The sequence below is a fragment of the Bison bison genome, unplaced genomic scaffold, assembly GCF_000754665.1.
Source record: "Bison bison bison isolate TAMUID 2011002044 unplaced genomic scaffold, Bison_UMD1.0 scf7180017864263, whole genome shotgun sequence".
Lineage (NCBI taxonomy): Eukaryota > Metazoa > Chordata > Mammalia > Artiodactyla > Bovidae > Bison > Bison bison.
The window spans coordinates 11,484,874-11,499,279 of NW_011494835.1; the positions used below are offsets into that span (position 1 = coordinate 11,484,874).

The 14,406-nt window shown below is 42.7% G+C and overlaps 1 protein-coding gene across 3 annotated transcripts in view; it reads left to right on the plus strand.

Moving 5' to 3' along the window:
* UNC5C (unc-5 homolog C (C. elegans)) overlaps positions 1-14,406 on the plus strand; it is a 428,547-nt gene that overhangs the window by 393,361 nt on the left and 20,780 nt on the right. For all 3 annotated transcript variants that reach the window (XM_010848326.1, XM_010848327.1, XM_010848328.1), the window contains one exon: positions 1,771-2,004. In XM_010848326.1, coding sequence (XP_010846628.1) covers positions 1,771-2,004 — 234 coding nt within the window. The remainder of the gene's footprint in view (positions 1-1,770; positions 2,005-14,406) is intronic.

Genomic DNA, 14,406 nt, shown 5'->3' on the forward strand with positions numbered 1-14,406 from the left:
TAAAGGCTGCGTCCTCCCTAACCCTGAACTCCTGCTGTACCTGGTACTTTTACTGTACTTTTACTGTAAGCATCTTTGGCATAGACATCTTTACTTCCACAAGCATTTTTGCCACATAACTAGTTTATCATAAGACAATTTTGGTGTAAAAGATAAAATAACCGGTGGACAGTTTGGTATGACAGTTTGGTCACCTCTTTGGTCAACCTCAAACCAAAGTTGACAGCTTGGTTTCATCTCTCCACTGACACGTACTCACATTTTTATATTCCATAAATCTGAAAGAGGCCAAGGGCTGAAAAGGCCTAGAGTTGAGCCCACTTTTCTCATAGAATTTTGGAGCATCTGTCATGGCACATGTGAGAATATAAACCAAGAACAAGCAATGGTGTAGAGACGTTTACAACATAATATAAAGCTCAATTATAAATATGCATCCTGGTATTTGGAAACATACTTCTCTTAATTAGGAAGACATTTTTGCAAAAGAAAAGCGAAATGCATAGGAGATGCATGAACAACCAAAAATATGTATAATACTAGGAATGAAAGATATTGAAGACAAGGGCATATGTATAACCCTCAAAATAAAAACAGGTTATGTGTACAGTATTGTCATGAATCCGCACACATTTCAAATGTTTTAAAATATTTTTTATTTCAAAATAAAGTCTTTTTGTTATTCATGTTTTCATGTTTTATTATTTTTGTTAATGTGTCTTTTATTTTTTACTATTTCACCTTTTTTGGCAAAACGGCTTTACTAACCATTAATTGCCAGGCAAAAATGCCTACAGCAAAAATGCTTACAGTTAAAGTACTGAGAGCCCATTCCTCCATGGCTGCGGTGACTAAAGGCAGGTGGACACTGAGCTCTGTAGACTGGCTTGCGCTCTGCTTCACCGCAGTCTCTGCCGTTCCCTATTGTCTTCTGCCCTGTCTGCTTCACACAGTCCTGTTACCTCTCTGCCATGGAATTGTGACCCTTGTTTTATGGATTCTGTGCTTGGTCTTTCAGATGATTTCTGTGGCCAGAGTCATTTGGTTAAATCAAAACCTGGTTAATATAGTTATCAGTTCCGCTTGTTTTTATTTCTTGCTAAACATTAAAAATCTAAAACAGTAGACTGCTTAAAGGCTTACATGAAAAATAACATGTGCCAAATGCATAGAGTTTGCCATACTGTGCTTTTAGCAAAGTCCACGAGCCCAGATTATGAGGTAAAGCAGTGTATCACTTTGGAAAAGTAATTGATAGGTGAGTTTGGGAGAACTCAGTAGAATGGTATTGCATAATTCTTTAATTTTCCTAATTATTTTTTAAAAATTCTTTTCAAACCCCTAGATTTTTAGGGGAAACACTACCATGCTGAAATCACATCAAACTAAAAGAGTACTTTTGGATTAAATTAGCAATTTAGAGATTAAAGCAAATGGTCAGAAACAGATAATCAACTCAAATATACTGAAGTTCAAAGGATAACATAAATTTCTTTTGGAATTTTAGGTAGACCCCAGAATGTAGATTCTTGAAAGATCAAAAAAGGCTAAATGAACGTCTTCTAAATAAAGCATGTTATCAGGCAAACTAAGTAAGGGAGAGAATGATGAAGAATGGAAATAAAAGTATACTAAAGTCAGGGAAAGAAAAAAAGAGCAGGAAAAGGAATAATTAAAACTCAGGGGTAAAGGTCCTGCTCTTTGCACCTCCACTGGCCACCATCATGGCCATCAGAGGCTCAGCCACTGCCCCTCCTTCTTGTCCCGCAGGACGTGGTGGTGGTTGGCGAGGAGAACTTCACCACCCCGTGCTACATCCAGCTGGACGCGGAGGCCTGCCACCTCCTCTCTGAGAACCTCGGCACCTACGCCCTGGTCGGGCAGTCCACCACCAAAGCAGCCGCAAAGCGCCTGAAGCTGGCCATCTTCGGGCCACTCTGCTGCTCCTCGCTGGAGTACAGCCTCCGAGTGTACTGCCTGGATGACACTCAGGATGCCCTGAAGGTAGGTGGCTCCAGCCTGGTCCGCTCACTTCGCACCTAGAGACGGGGTGTGTGTGTACGTGCACCAAGTGCATGAACACAAGTGTTTGGCCCCCAAAGATGCAGTTACAAGAACAAATTAGACGTTTCATCTGAGGCCCTGCTGGTAAATATGCCGTTTCCATTCTGTTGATGCCTCCCAAGGGCTACTTTTGTTTACCTTCCTTGATTTCTTTTAATGAAAAATTTAGAAGTGGCAGATTTTGGCAGTGAGACGCGTGGATGGTAAATAACCTGCTTCTATGTTTATCTCAGCTGTGTTCTTCCTACAAAAGGAGCTGGCATAATTGCTCACACTCTATGTTCCTCTTGTGTGCTACTTCATTATATGCTTTCCCATTCTTTTTATGAGGACTGTGTGGAAGACGGTTAGCATTTGACAACAGGCTTCTGCTTTATAGAATAAATGGGCTTAATTCCTGGTGCTATTACTGCCATTCATTTTCTCCCATTTGAAGCTTTAAAGCATATAGTGAGTGCCTCCAAAGACATTATGATCTAGAAGGAGACAGAAAAAAAGTATGCCAAGGACTTGGAGGCAAGTCAGAGTGTGATACATGCCATAGGTGAATGCAAAGTTTTATGGGAATTCAGGAGAAGGAGGCATCATATTATTTTGAGGCAATCTGAAAAGGAGCTAACATTTGAGACTGGCCCTAAAGGAAGCTAGGATTTGACCATCAATAATGGGGAAGAAACACGAGATTCTGGGTGAAGGGAACAGCATGAAGAAACAGTTCAGTTCAATCGCTCCGTCCTGTCCAACTCTTTGCGACCCCATGAATTGCAGCACACCAGGCCTCCCTATCCATCACCAACTCCCGGAGTTCACCCAAACTCATGTCCATTGAGTCGGTGATGCCATCCATCCATCTCATCCTCTGTCGTCCGCTTCTCCTCCTGCCCCCAATCCCTCCCAGCATCAGAGTCTTTTCCAATGAGTCAACTCTTCACATGAGGTGGCCAAAGTACTAGAGTTTCAGCTTTAGCATCGTTCCTTCCAAAGAAATCCCAGGGCTGATCTCCTTCAGAATGGACTGGTTGGATCTCCTTGCAGTCCAAGGGACTCTCAAGAGTCTTCTCCAACACCACAGTTCAAAAGCATCAATTCTTCGGTGCTCAGCTTTCTTCATAGTCCAACTCTCATATCCATACATGACTACTGGAAAAACCATAGCCTTGACTAGACAGATCTTTGTTGGCAAAGTCATGTCTCTGATTTTGAATACACTATCTGGGTTGGTCATAACTTTCCTTCCAAGGAGTAAGCGTCTTTTAATTTCATGGCTGCAATCACCATCTGCAGTGATTTTGGAGCCCAAAAAAATAAAGTCTGACACTGTTTGCAGTGTTTCCCCATCTATTTCCCATGAAGTGATGGGACCAGATGCCATGATCTTCGTTTTCTGAATGTTGAGCTTTAAGCCAACTCTTTCATTCTCCTCTTTCACTTTCATCAAGAGGCTTTTTAGTTCCTCTTCACTTTCTGCTGTAGGGTGGTGTCATCTGCATGTCTGAGGTTATTGATATTTCTCCTGGCAATCTTGATTCCAGCTTGTGCTTCTTCCAGTCCAGCGTTTCTCATGATGTACTCTGCATGTAAGTTAAATAAGCAGGGTGACAATATACAGCCTTGATGTCCTCCTTTTCCTATTTGGAACCAGTCTGTTGTTCCATGTCCAGTTCTAACTGTTGCTTCCTGACCTGCATATAGGTTTCTCAAGAGGCAGGTCAGGTGGTCTGGTATTCCCATCTCTTTCAGAATTTTCCAGAGTTTATTGTGATCCACACAGTCAAAGGCTTTGGCATAGTCAATAAAGCAGAATATTCTTATGAAGAAACAGAGGGAACAGTAAATACAGACTCCACACAGCATCTCATTTCCAGAAAGCCTAGATTGATAGATAGGTGTCTTGTTTGAAGGGACCTTGAGGATCAGAGAGAGGCGTGGAGATTCCGTTTCTTTAGTTAATGAAGAATCATTGGAGAGATGTAAATAGAAGATAGACATGACTGTAAATATGTATTAGAAATACTAGTCTGACATCAGTGGAAAGACAGAGTCAAGTTAAGAAAAGTGTGATAGAGCTGGGGTGAAGGCAGAGGAGTGAGAAGAAGGGAAACAGGTAGGAAAGGTCCTAATAAGTAACTCTTGCAGTCCCTGGAGACTAGGAACCCTGAAAGGGTGGAGCAGAAGGTCAGGTCTGCCTCTAAGTAATAGTAGCAGAGTCAGGGGTGGGTAGCTCTGGAGTCATGATATGGTGACTTTGCCTTGGGTGTATTGAATTAGAGTACAGATTAGACACCAGGACCAAGATGCCCAGTGAACAGTTAGAAATATAGGTGTGACTCTCCCAGCCAAGAGCAGATTCTGAGAGTTTGAGGAACCAACCATACAGCATTGATATTTGTCATCCATAATGATTGGGAAGAATATCAAGGGAGAGTAGAGAGAGAAAATAAAGATAAGAAACATTACTGAGAATTTGCATTGTGCTGCGCAAGATTCTAAGTATCTTTTCTTATAGCTTTTTATTTATTTGGCTCTGCCAGGTCTTAGGTGCAGCATGCAGTCTTCAGTTGCAGCATGTGAACCCTTAGTTGTGGCATGTGGGGTCTAGTCCCCTGACCAGGGATGGAAGCAGGGCCCCTGCAGTGGGAGCGCAGAGCCTTAGCCGGTGGGCCACCACGGAAGTCCCTACGTACCCACTGAATCTTCACAACAACCTGTGGGACCCCGCTGTCCCTATTCAGCTGTGTACTCCAAGGCATAGAAAGGTTAAGTAAGTTGCTCTAGGTCACACAGCTATCAGGTGGAAATAGCAGCCTTCATGCCTGGGCAGCTGGTGGCCGTCTGGACTCTGCTTCTCAAGTGGGCTGCTCAGAGAGCCACACCCTAGAGCACAGGGACTGGGGGAGCCCTGCCGTTGCCAGGGAGACGTGGGGCAGCCAACAGAGGAGCTACAAGAGGAGGAACACCCAGAGGAGGAAGTGGAGAAGTGGGACAAAGATACAACTAGAAAGCCCAGGGAAGAGAGACTTTTTCTGAAATTCAGCGTATTTCCTTCTGGAGTTTCCACCCAGAGAGTACTTCTGGGTCACGAAAACTGAGTGTTGCAGGTCGTGTCCATGAGGAGATGAACCACAGTTGGTCCCTGGATAAGTTTTTGATGGTTTAGCCTGTAGGAGTTCCTGATGTTAAATGATGTGAACACACAGCTCTTGTGTAAAGCTTGAGGTTATGTCTTTTACATTCTTTGTAAATGTGATACTTCCAAGGTGCAGTCAGGATAGAAATCATCCTAGGCATAAATCCTTCTTAGGAAAAACTGTTTGTAGGCAATCCACGGGGTCTGATTAAGGCAACTTTTTTTAGTAATTCAAAGAAAAATCATTGCAAAAAGCATCCATAGAAGATCTACATCGTATCTGAAATATCTGATACACACATTTTACATTCATACAAGTAATTTTCATACTCGGGCACTCTTGACCTTTCTTCTTGACAGACATACACAAATCCTTGCCCAAAATAAAGTTAGATCTCATAAAATAATTTTTATTATGATAATTAGTGAGAAGAGATGCAAATGGTCAACACTGAGAGAGACTGACAAACAGGTTTAAGAAGTAAAAACAACCCAAGAGCAGTTTATATTATGGTCAGTGCTTTCCAAATAGACGTTTATAAATTCTCACTATCAGGGGATCCAGCACTTAGCCTGAAAGAACCATAAATAATGAATAAGGCTTTCTTGCACCTCATGGCCTTTAAACAACGCAGAAATACCAAAATCCTAGTTATAGGTAACCCAGCACACCAAAGAGAGTGTTAGCTCCATCCTGCCAAAACTGCCTTATGCCCATGCTCGAAGTGGAACTTTGGGGCCCATTAACTCAGAAATGCCCTTCATTACCAAAATTCTGCCTTCTTGGCATGTTGCCTGCCCATGTTCCCCTCCAGCCTCCCTCCCGTCTCCCTGATCCTCTCATCGCTGTTATCTGTAAATACCGTCTTTTGTGCCACCCCTCCAAATACCTCCTCCTTGAGATCCACCCCACTCCTCACCCATGCTCATCCCAAATCCCAAGTAGTAGTTCTCTATCCAGCACACATAGAAGTCAGTTGGGAGGCTTTTTTAAAAAAAGGACTTGTTTCAGTGTTCCAGCCCAAAGGTTCTGATCTGATCCGTGTAAATACTGGGTTTGGTTTTTGTTTGAGCACTGCCTGTGTTGTTCTACTGTGTAACTGAGGTTATAAACTACTAAACAATTTCCGAGGTCTTTCTGGCACTTTAATTCTACTGAGGGCAAACTTTCCTATAACCTCAAATTAATTTCTCACCCATACCTTCAGCTGCTCACATTCCCTGTAACTGGATCTCCCAACTAATATGTGACTCCCGCAGTCTCTACAGTAAGGACCACACCCCTAACTAACCAAGAGGCCAAGAGGAAAAGTTTCAGTACTTCTTATACCGCTGACTATTTCTGGGGCACTGATCTACTCCTGGGCTGGCTTTTCTGTTTATTATTCTTTACTCTGTTACTCCGTGGTTCATTACCCAAGTCAGTTCCTCAGTACAGATTTCCATCCTGGCAGTACCTGCCTCGTGCTCTTTCTTTCCACTCCTTTTATTCCCTCATCCTCTTAAATTCAAAGGCATCTCATATTCATAGTTCCTTTGCCCAATTGTAGCCTACTAATTCTGTACTACCTACCCTCCAGTGTAGGTGCTCTTCATCCACAGTGGGAACTGCAGTCTCCACCAGCCAAGATCGCCACCAGGGAAAGCATCCGACCTTGCATCTCTCTTGCAAGGTGCATGTAAGCTGCTCTCTGTTTTAAAGAAAGACCTGCCTCAACCTTCCCTGGTCTCCTGCTCCACAAACATTCATCTGCTCTTACCCATATCTCCAGGGAGCTCACTTCCACTCAGAAATTATTTGCCATCTAAAGCTGCTACAGGTTTTTCTAATTTCCATGGCTACAGATGACCTCCACAGAACAAGCCCTCCAGTTATGCTTCCAGCCTATTGAGTTTCCTCTAAAAAAAATTATAAATTTCTGATCGAGTATCTTATACCCTCAAGACATCTGCCCTAAGCTATAGTTCTCCTGCTTCTGTGCAGTCCTTTTCTGTATCTCTCCTTGACTCCTGAGATTTCACACATTTCTTCCAAGCCTCTGCACCCAAATTCCTGATAGAACCACAGCTCCTTCATGGCTGCCGTGACCTAATGCCTGTGGTATCAGCCAAGGGACACTCCCTTAGCTGCTGTTCTTTACTTTTCAGACCTTTTCTTTCAACCTCTTCTCACCTAGTTAGAGCTCTGATGGAAAGCAACTCTACTTTCTTATTGGGGCTTTAATCCAACTTCTCCACCACCTATGTCTCCAGCTTAGCAAGCAGTGCCTGGAAGTGGATCTCCCCAGACTTGATATTTTCTTAGAGTTACTGCTGTGGACTGGGAAGTCTTTCTGAATTGCAGAAATCCTCAGAGGGTTGGACAAGGAGCTGAGAGGGGAGCCCAACACAGCACTCATTCTTGGGGGTCGGAACTACGCAGTTTGGAGAGCTGTTAGTGAAAGACCAGCCCAGTGTTTGGATCTGAACATGCTGGGAATATTAATTCTCACTTTTTGTCACATTGTCCATGTGGATGGGGAAAAAGTAAAAGGACACACCACATCAGTCTGTCTCCGCAGCCCTGATGCATTCTTTCATCTTCCCACCCACCTCTTTGAATTTGGCAGCTTTTTATGACAATTTCCCTGAGTTGTGTTAAAACCTGGAAGCAAAACCAGTCACCTGAAACTTAAAAGCTGTACTTCGCAACATGGAAACATTAATATTGAATTAGAATGTTGTCAGTGACTGTTGGAGTAAACGTCAAGGCTGCTGGGAGATGGTGGAATTCTTTTATGCACCCTTCAGATGGTGTTTTTTTTTTTTTTTTTTTGCCCTGTTCGTGTACTGGAAGGACAAGTGGGAGCAGTGTGGGAGCTGAGTTCATGTCAAGATATGAAGGTGCTAAGAATTGGGAGAATAGTTTAGAACCAGTTCTGTTCTCAAATAGAGAGGTCACATCTATTGAAAGGATTGAGTTGGGTATGTCACAGCTTTTCTCTTTGACTTCTCTTCAGGTGATTAAAGCAATATTGGTATTTGCCTTTCATTTTTGCAAAGGCTTAAATCCTAATATAAATAGACCAGAAGTTAATAGAGAGCAAGGTTATATTGGGATAAGTTTAAAAACACTACAGGGAGAAACATACATCAGTGTCAACGTAAGTAATTTCTGTCCCACTATCCTAGGAGTGCAATTCTGACTGTCCTTTCCCAATAAAGAGGTTTATTAAAAACTCTGAACCTAAAAGGGGAGTTATTTGCATATAGTATGGGCAGTCTCATGTATCATACATTCAATCATGTAAATTGAATTTCTGACAAATGTATACGCGATACGATCCAAACAATGTGTACTATGCTTTACGTACAGAGAAGGCAATGGCACCCCACTCCAGTACTCTTGCCTGGAGAATCCCATGGACAGGGGAGCCTGGTGGGCTGCGGTCCATGGGGTCACTAAGAGTTGGACACAACTGAGCAACTTCATTTTCACTTTTCACTTTCATGCATTGGAGAAGGAAATGGCAACCCACTCCAGTGTTCTTTCCTGCAGAATCCCAGGGATGGGGGAGCCTGATGGGCTGCTGTCTGTGGGGTCGCACAGAGTCAGACATGACTGAAGCGACTTAGCAGCAGCAGTAGCAGCAGCATGCTTTACGTAGTCATTTGTCATGGAATAGAGTTGTCTTTGTATTACTTAGGGTATGTAGTAATCACATACCCTAATCCAGGCTGTAACACGGTAACTCTGTGAAAGATCATATTATGTGAAAAAATAAGAGAAAGATGAAAGAAACACTGAAAATGAAAGCCAGAAATCTAGTTGGTAATTGTGTGACCCTGTTTCTTAGGTGCAGTCATAAGATAGTCAGAGGTAGCCGTTAAAGATTTTATTTCATCCTGCCACATGGTGCTTCCTCACTGATGCTCTGATGTCCCCTCCATGGCCAGATGTGACCCTGCTGAACCCAGGACACCTCACCCCTGCCTCTTCTGGGCCAACGAAGGCTGGCCTTCCATTGGGTTGGCCCCACTAGCCATATCTTTTCATTCACTTCCCTTAAACCACCTCAAAAAACTAGTGTGACCTACATTTCGTATTTTTAGGACCATGGTCTCTGAAATTAAATTAATATATTTGGACTTGTTGTTGTTCAGTTGCTAAGGTGTGTCTGACTCTTTGCGACCCCAAGAACTGGCACATGCCAGACTTTGCTGTCCTTCACTATCTCCTGGAGTGTGCTCTAACTCATGTCCATTGAGTCAGTGATACCATCCAACCATCTCTTCCTCTGTTTTCCTTGTCCTCTTGCCCTCAGTCGTTCCCACTGTCAGGATCTTTTCCAGTGAGTTAGCTCTTCACATCAGGTGGCCGAAGTATTGAAGCTTCAGCATCAGTCCTTCCAGAGAATATTCAGGACTAATTTTCTTTAGGATCGACTGGTTTGATCGCCTTGCTGTCCAAGGGACTCTTAAGAGTCTTCTCCAGCACCACAACTCGAAAGCATGGGTTCTTCAGTGCTCAGTCTTCATTATGGTCCAACTCTTATATCCCTACATGATTACTGGAAAATCCATAGCTTTAACTATATGGACCTTAGTTGGCAAAGTGATGTTCCTTCCTTTTAATACGTGGTCTAGGTTTGTCGTGGCTATTCTTCCAAGGAGCAAGCATCTTTTAATTTCGTGGCTACAGTCACCATTCACATTGATTTTGGAGCCTAAGAAATTAAAATTTGCCACTGTATCCCCTTTCCCCCCATCTACTTGCCGTGAAGTGATGGGACTGGATGCCATGATCTTAGTTTTCTGAATGTTGAGTTTAAAGCCAGCTTTTTACTCTTCTCTTTCACCCTCATCAAGAGGCTCTTTAGTTTCACTTTGCTTTCTGCCATTAGAGTGGTCTCATCTGCATATCTGAGGTTGTTAATATTCTTCCTGGGAATCTTGATTTCAGCTGGTGATTAATCCAGCCCAGCATTTCACACGATGTACCCTGCATAGAAGTTAAATAAGCAGGGTGACAATATACAGCCTTGATGCACTCCTTTCCTGATTTTGAATCAGTTTGTTGTTCCATGTCCTTTTCTAACTGTTGCCTCTTCGCCTGCTTATAACTTTCTCAGGAGACAGGCAAGGTGGGCTGATATTCTCATCTCTTTAAAAATTTTCCACAGTTTATTGCAATCCATACAAAGGCTTTAACATAGTAAATGAAGCAGAAGTAGATGTTTTTCTGGAATTCTCTAGCTTTTTCTATGATCCTACAGATGTTGGCAATTTGATCTCTGGTTCCTCTGCCTTTTCTAAATCCTGCTTACACATCTTGAAGTTCTTGGTTCATGTACTGTTGAAGCCTAGCTTGAGGGATATTGAGTATTTCCTTGCTAGCAGGAGAAATGACTGCAATTGTATGGCAGTTTGAGCATTCTTTGGCATTGCCTTTATTTGGGATTGGAATGAAAACTGATCTTATCCAGCTCTGTGACCACTGCTGAGTTTTCCAAATTTGCTGGCGTCTTGAGTATAACACTTTAACAGCATCATCTTTTAGAATTAGAAAAAGCTCAGCTGGAAATTCCATCACCTCCACTAGCTTTGTTCATAGTAATGCTTCCTATGTTCCACTTGACTTCACACTTGAGCATGTCTGGCTCTAGGTGAATGACCACACCATTGTGGTTATATGGATCATTTTTATAGTTCTTCTGTGTATTCTCGTCACCTCTTCTAAATCTCTTTTGCTTCTGTTAGGTCCTTGCCATTTCTGTCCTTTATTGTGCCCATCTTTGCATGAAATGTCTTCCCTGGTGGCTCAGATGGTAAAGCATTTGCCTGCAATGTGGGAGACCCAGGTTTGATCCCTGGGTCGGAAAGCTCCTCTGGAGAAGGAAATGACAACGCACTCCAGTACTTTTGCCTGGAAAATTCCATGGACAGAGAAGGCTGGTAGGCTGCAGTCCATGGGGTTGCAAAGAGTCGGACATGACTGAGTGGCTTCACTGTCTTTCTTTTGCATGAAATGTTTCCTTGGTATCTCCCATTCTCTTGAAGAAACCTCTGGTGTTGCCCATTTTGTTGTTTTCCTCTATTTCTTTGCATTGTTCACTTAAGAAGGCTTTCTTATCTCTCCTTGGTATTTTCTTAGGTATATCATTCATTTAGTTAGGTATATCTTTCCCTTTTTCCTGTGCCTTTTGCTGCTTTTCTTTTCTCAGCTATTAGTAAGGCCTCCTCATACAACTACTTTGCCTTCTTGCATTTCTTTTTCTTGGAGATGGTTTTGGTCACCACCTCCCGTACAAAGCTACAAACCTCCATCCATAGTTCTTCAGGCATTCCATCCACCAGACCTCATCCCTTGAATCTATTGGTCACCTCCACTGTATAAGGGAGGTGTTTTAGTCATACCTCAATGGTCTAGTGGTGTTCCCTGCTTTCTTCAACATAAGCCTGTATTTTGCAATAAGGGGTTGATAATTTGAGCCATAGTCAGCTCCAGGTCTTATTTCTACTGACTATATAGAGTTTCTCCATCTTTGGGAGCAAAAACATCAGACTGCTTTCAGTATTGACCATGTGCTGATGTCCATGTGTAGAGTCATCTCTTGTATTGTTGGAAGATGGTTTTGCTATGACCAGAACATTCTCTCAGCAAAACTCTGTGAGCCTTTGCCCTGTTTCATTTTGTACTCCAAGGCCAAATTTACCTGTTACTCCAGGTATCTCTTGACTGCCTACTTTTGCATTCTAATCCTCTATTATGAAAAGGTCATCTTTTTAGGGTGTTAGTTCTAGAAGGTGATATACGTCTTCATAGAACCATTCAACTTCAGCTTCTTAGGTATTAGTGGTTGGGGCACAGACTTGGATTACTATGATATTGAATGGTTTGCTGGGAAACGAACCAAGATCATGCTGTCATTGTTTGAGATTGCACCCAAGTACTACATTCTGGACTTTTGTTGACTGTGAGGGCTACTCCATTTCTTCTAAGGGATTCTTGCCCACAGTAGTAGATATAATGGTCACCTGAATTAAATTTGCCCATTCTCATCCATTTTAGTTCAGGGATTCCTAACATGTTGATGTTCACTCTTGCCAACTCCTACTTGACCACATCCAATTTACCTTGATTCAGGGCCCTAACATTCCAGGTTTCTATGCAATATTGTTTTTTTTTAAATCAGATCAGATCAGATCAGTCGCTCAGTCATGTCTGACTCTTTGCGACCCCATGAATCGCAGCATGCCAGGCCTCCCTGTCCATCACCAACTCCCAGAGTTCACTCAGACTCATGTCCATCGAGTCAGTGATGCCATCCAGCCATCTCATCCTCTGTCGTCCCCTTCTCCTCTTGCCCTCAATCCCTCCCAGCATCAGAGTCTTTTCCAATGAGTCAACTCTTCGCATGAGGTGGCCAAAGTACTGGAGTTTCAGCTTTAGCATCATTCCTTCCAAAGAAATCCCAGGGCTGATCTCCTTCAGAATGGACTGGTTGGATCTCCTTGCAGTCCAAGGGACTCTCAAGAGTCTTTTCCAACACCACAGTTCAAAAGCATCAGTTCTTCGGCGCTCAGCCTTCTTCACAGTCCAACTCTCACATCCATACATGACCACAGGAAAAACCATAGCCTTGACTAGATGGACCTTTGTTGGCAAAGTAATGTATCTGCTTTTGAATATGCTATCTAGGTTGGTCATAACTTACCTTCCAAGGAGTAAGCATCTTTTAATTTCATGGCTGCAGTCACCATCTGCAGTGATTTTGGAGCCCAAAAAAATAAAGTCTGACACTGTTTCCACTGGTTCCCCATCTATTCCCCATGAAGTGATGGGACCGGATGCCATGATCTTCGTTTTCTGAATGTTGAGCTTTAAGCCAATTTTTTCACTCTCCACTTTCACTTTTATCAAGAGGCTTTTTAGTTCTTCACTTTCTGCCATAAGGATGGTGTCATCTGCATGTCTGAGGTTATTGATATTTCTCCTGGCAATCTTGATTCCAGCTTGTGTTTCTTCCAGTCCAGCGTTTCTCATGATGTACTCTGCATAGAAGTTAAATAAACAGGGTGACAATATACAACCTTGACGTACTCCTTTTCCTATTTGGAACCAGTCTGTTGTTCCATGTCCAGTTCTAACTGTTGCTTCCTGACCTGCATACGAATTTCTCAAGAGGCAGATCAGGTGGTCTGGTATTCCCATCTCTTTTAGAATTTTCCAGTTTATTGTGATCCACACAGTCAAAGGCTTTGGCATAGTCAATAAAGCAGAAATAGATGTTTTTCTGGAACTCTCTTGCTTTTTCCATGATCCAGCGGATGTTGGCAATTTGATATCTGGTTCCTCTACCTTTTCTAAAACCAGCTTGAACATCTGGAAGTTCACGGTTCACATATTGCTGAAGCCTGGCTTGGAGAATTTTGAGCATTACTTTACTAGCGTGTGAGATGAGTGCAATTGTGCAGTAGTTTGAGCATTCTTTGGCATTGCCTTTGTTTGGGATTGGAATGAAAACTGACCTTTTCCAGTCCTGTGGCTAGTGCTGACTTTTCCAAATTTGCTGGCATATTGAGTGCAGCACTTACACAGCATCATCTTTCAGGATTTGGAATAGCTCAACTGGAATTCTGTAACCTCCACTAGCTTTGTTCATAGTGATGCTTTCTAAGGCCCACTTGACTTCACATTCCAGGATGTCTGGCTCTAGGTCAGTGATCACACCATTGTGATTATCTGGGTCATGAAGATCTTTTTTGTACAGTTCTTCTGTGTATTCTTGCCACCTCTTCTTAATATCTTCTGCTTCTGTTAGGTCCATACCATTTCTGTCCTTTATTGAGCCCATCCATGAATCAAGGCAAATTGGAAGTGGTCAAACAAGAGATGGCAAGAGTGTCAACATTCTAGGAATCAGCGAACTGAAATGGACTGGAATGGGTGAATTTAACTCAGATGACCATTATATCTACTACTGTGGGCAGGAATCCCTCAGAAGAAATGGAGTAGCAATCATGGTCAACAAAAGAGTTTTTTTTTAATAGCATTGGCCATTACTTTCACCAGCAGGCACATCATTTTTTCTGGAGCTATTTCTCTGCTCTTCCCCAGTTGCATATTGGACACCTACCAACCTGGGGAGCTTATCTTCCAATGTCATATCTTTTGCCTTTTGATACTATTCATAGGGTTCTTGAGGCAAGAATACTGAAGTGGTTTGCCATTG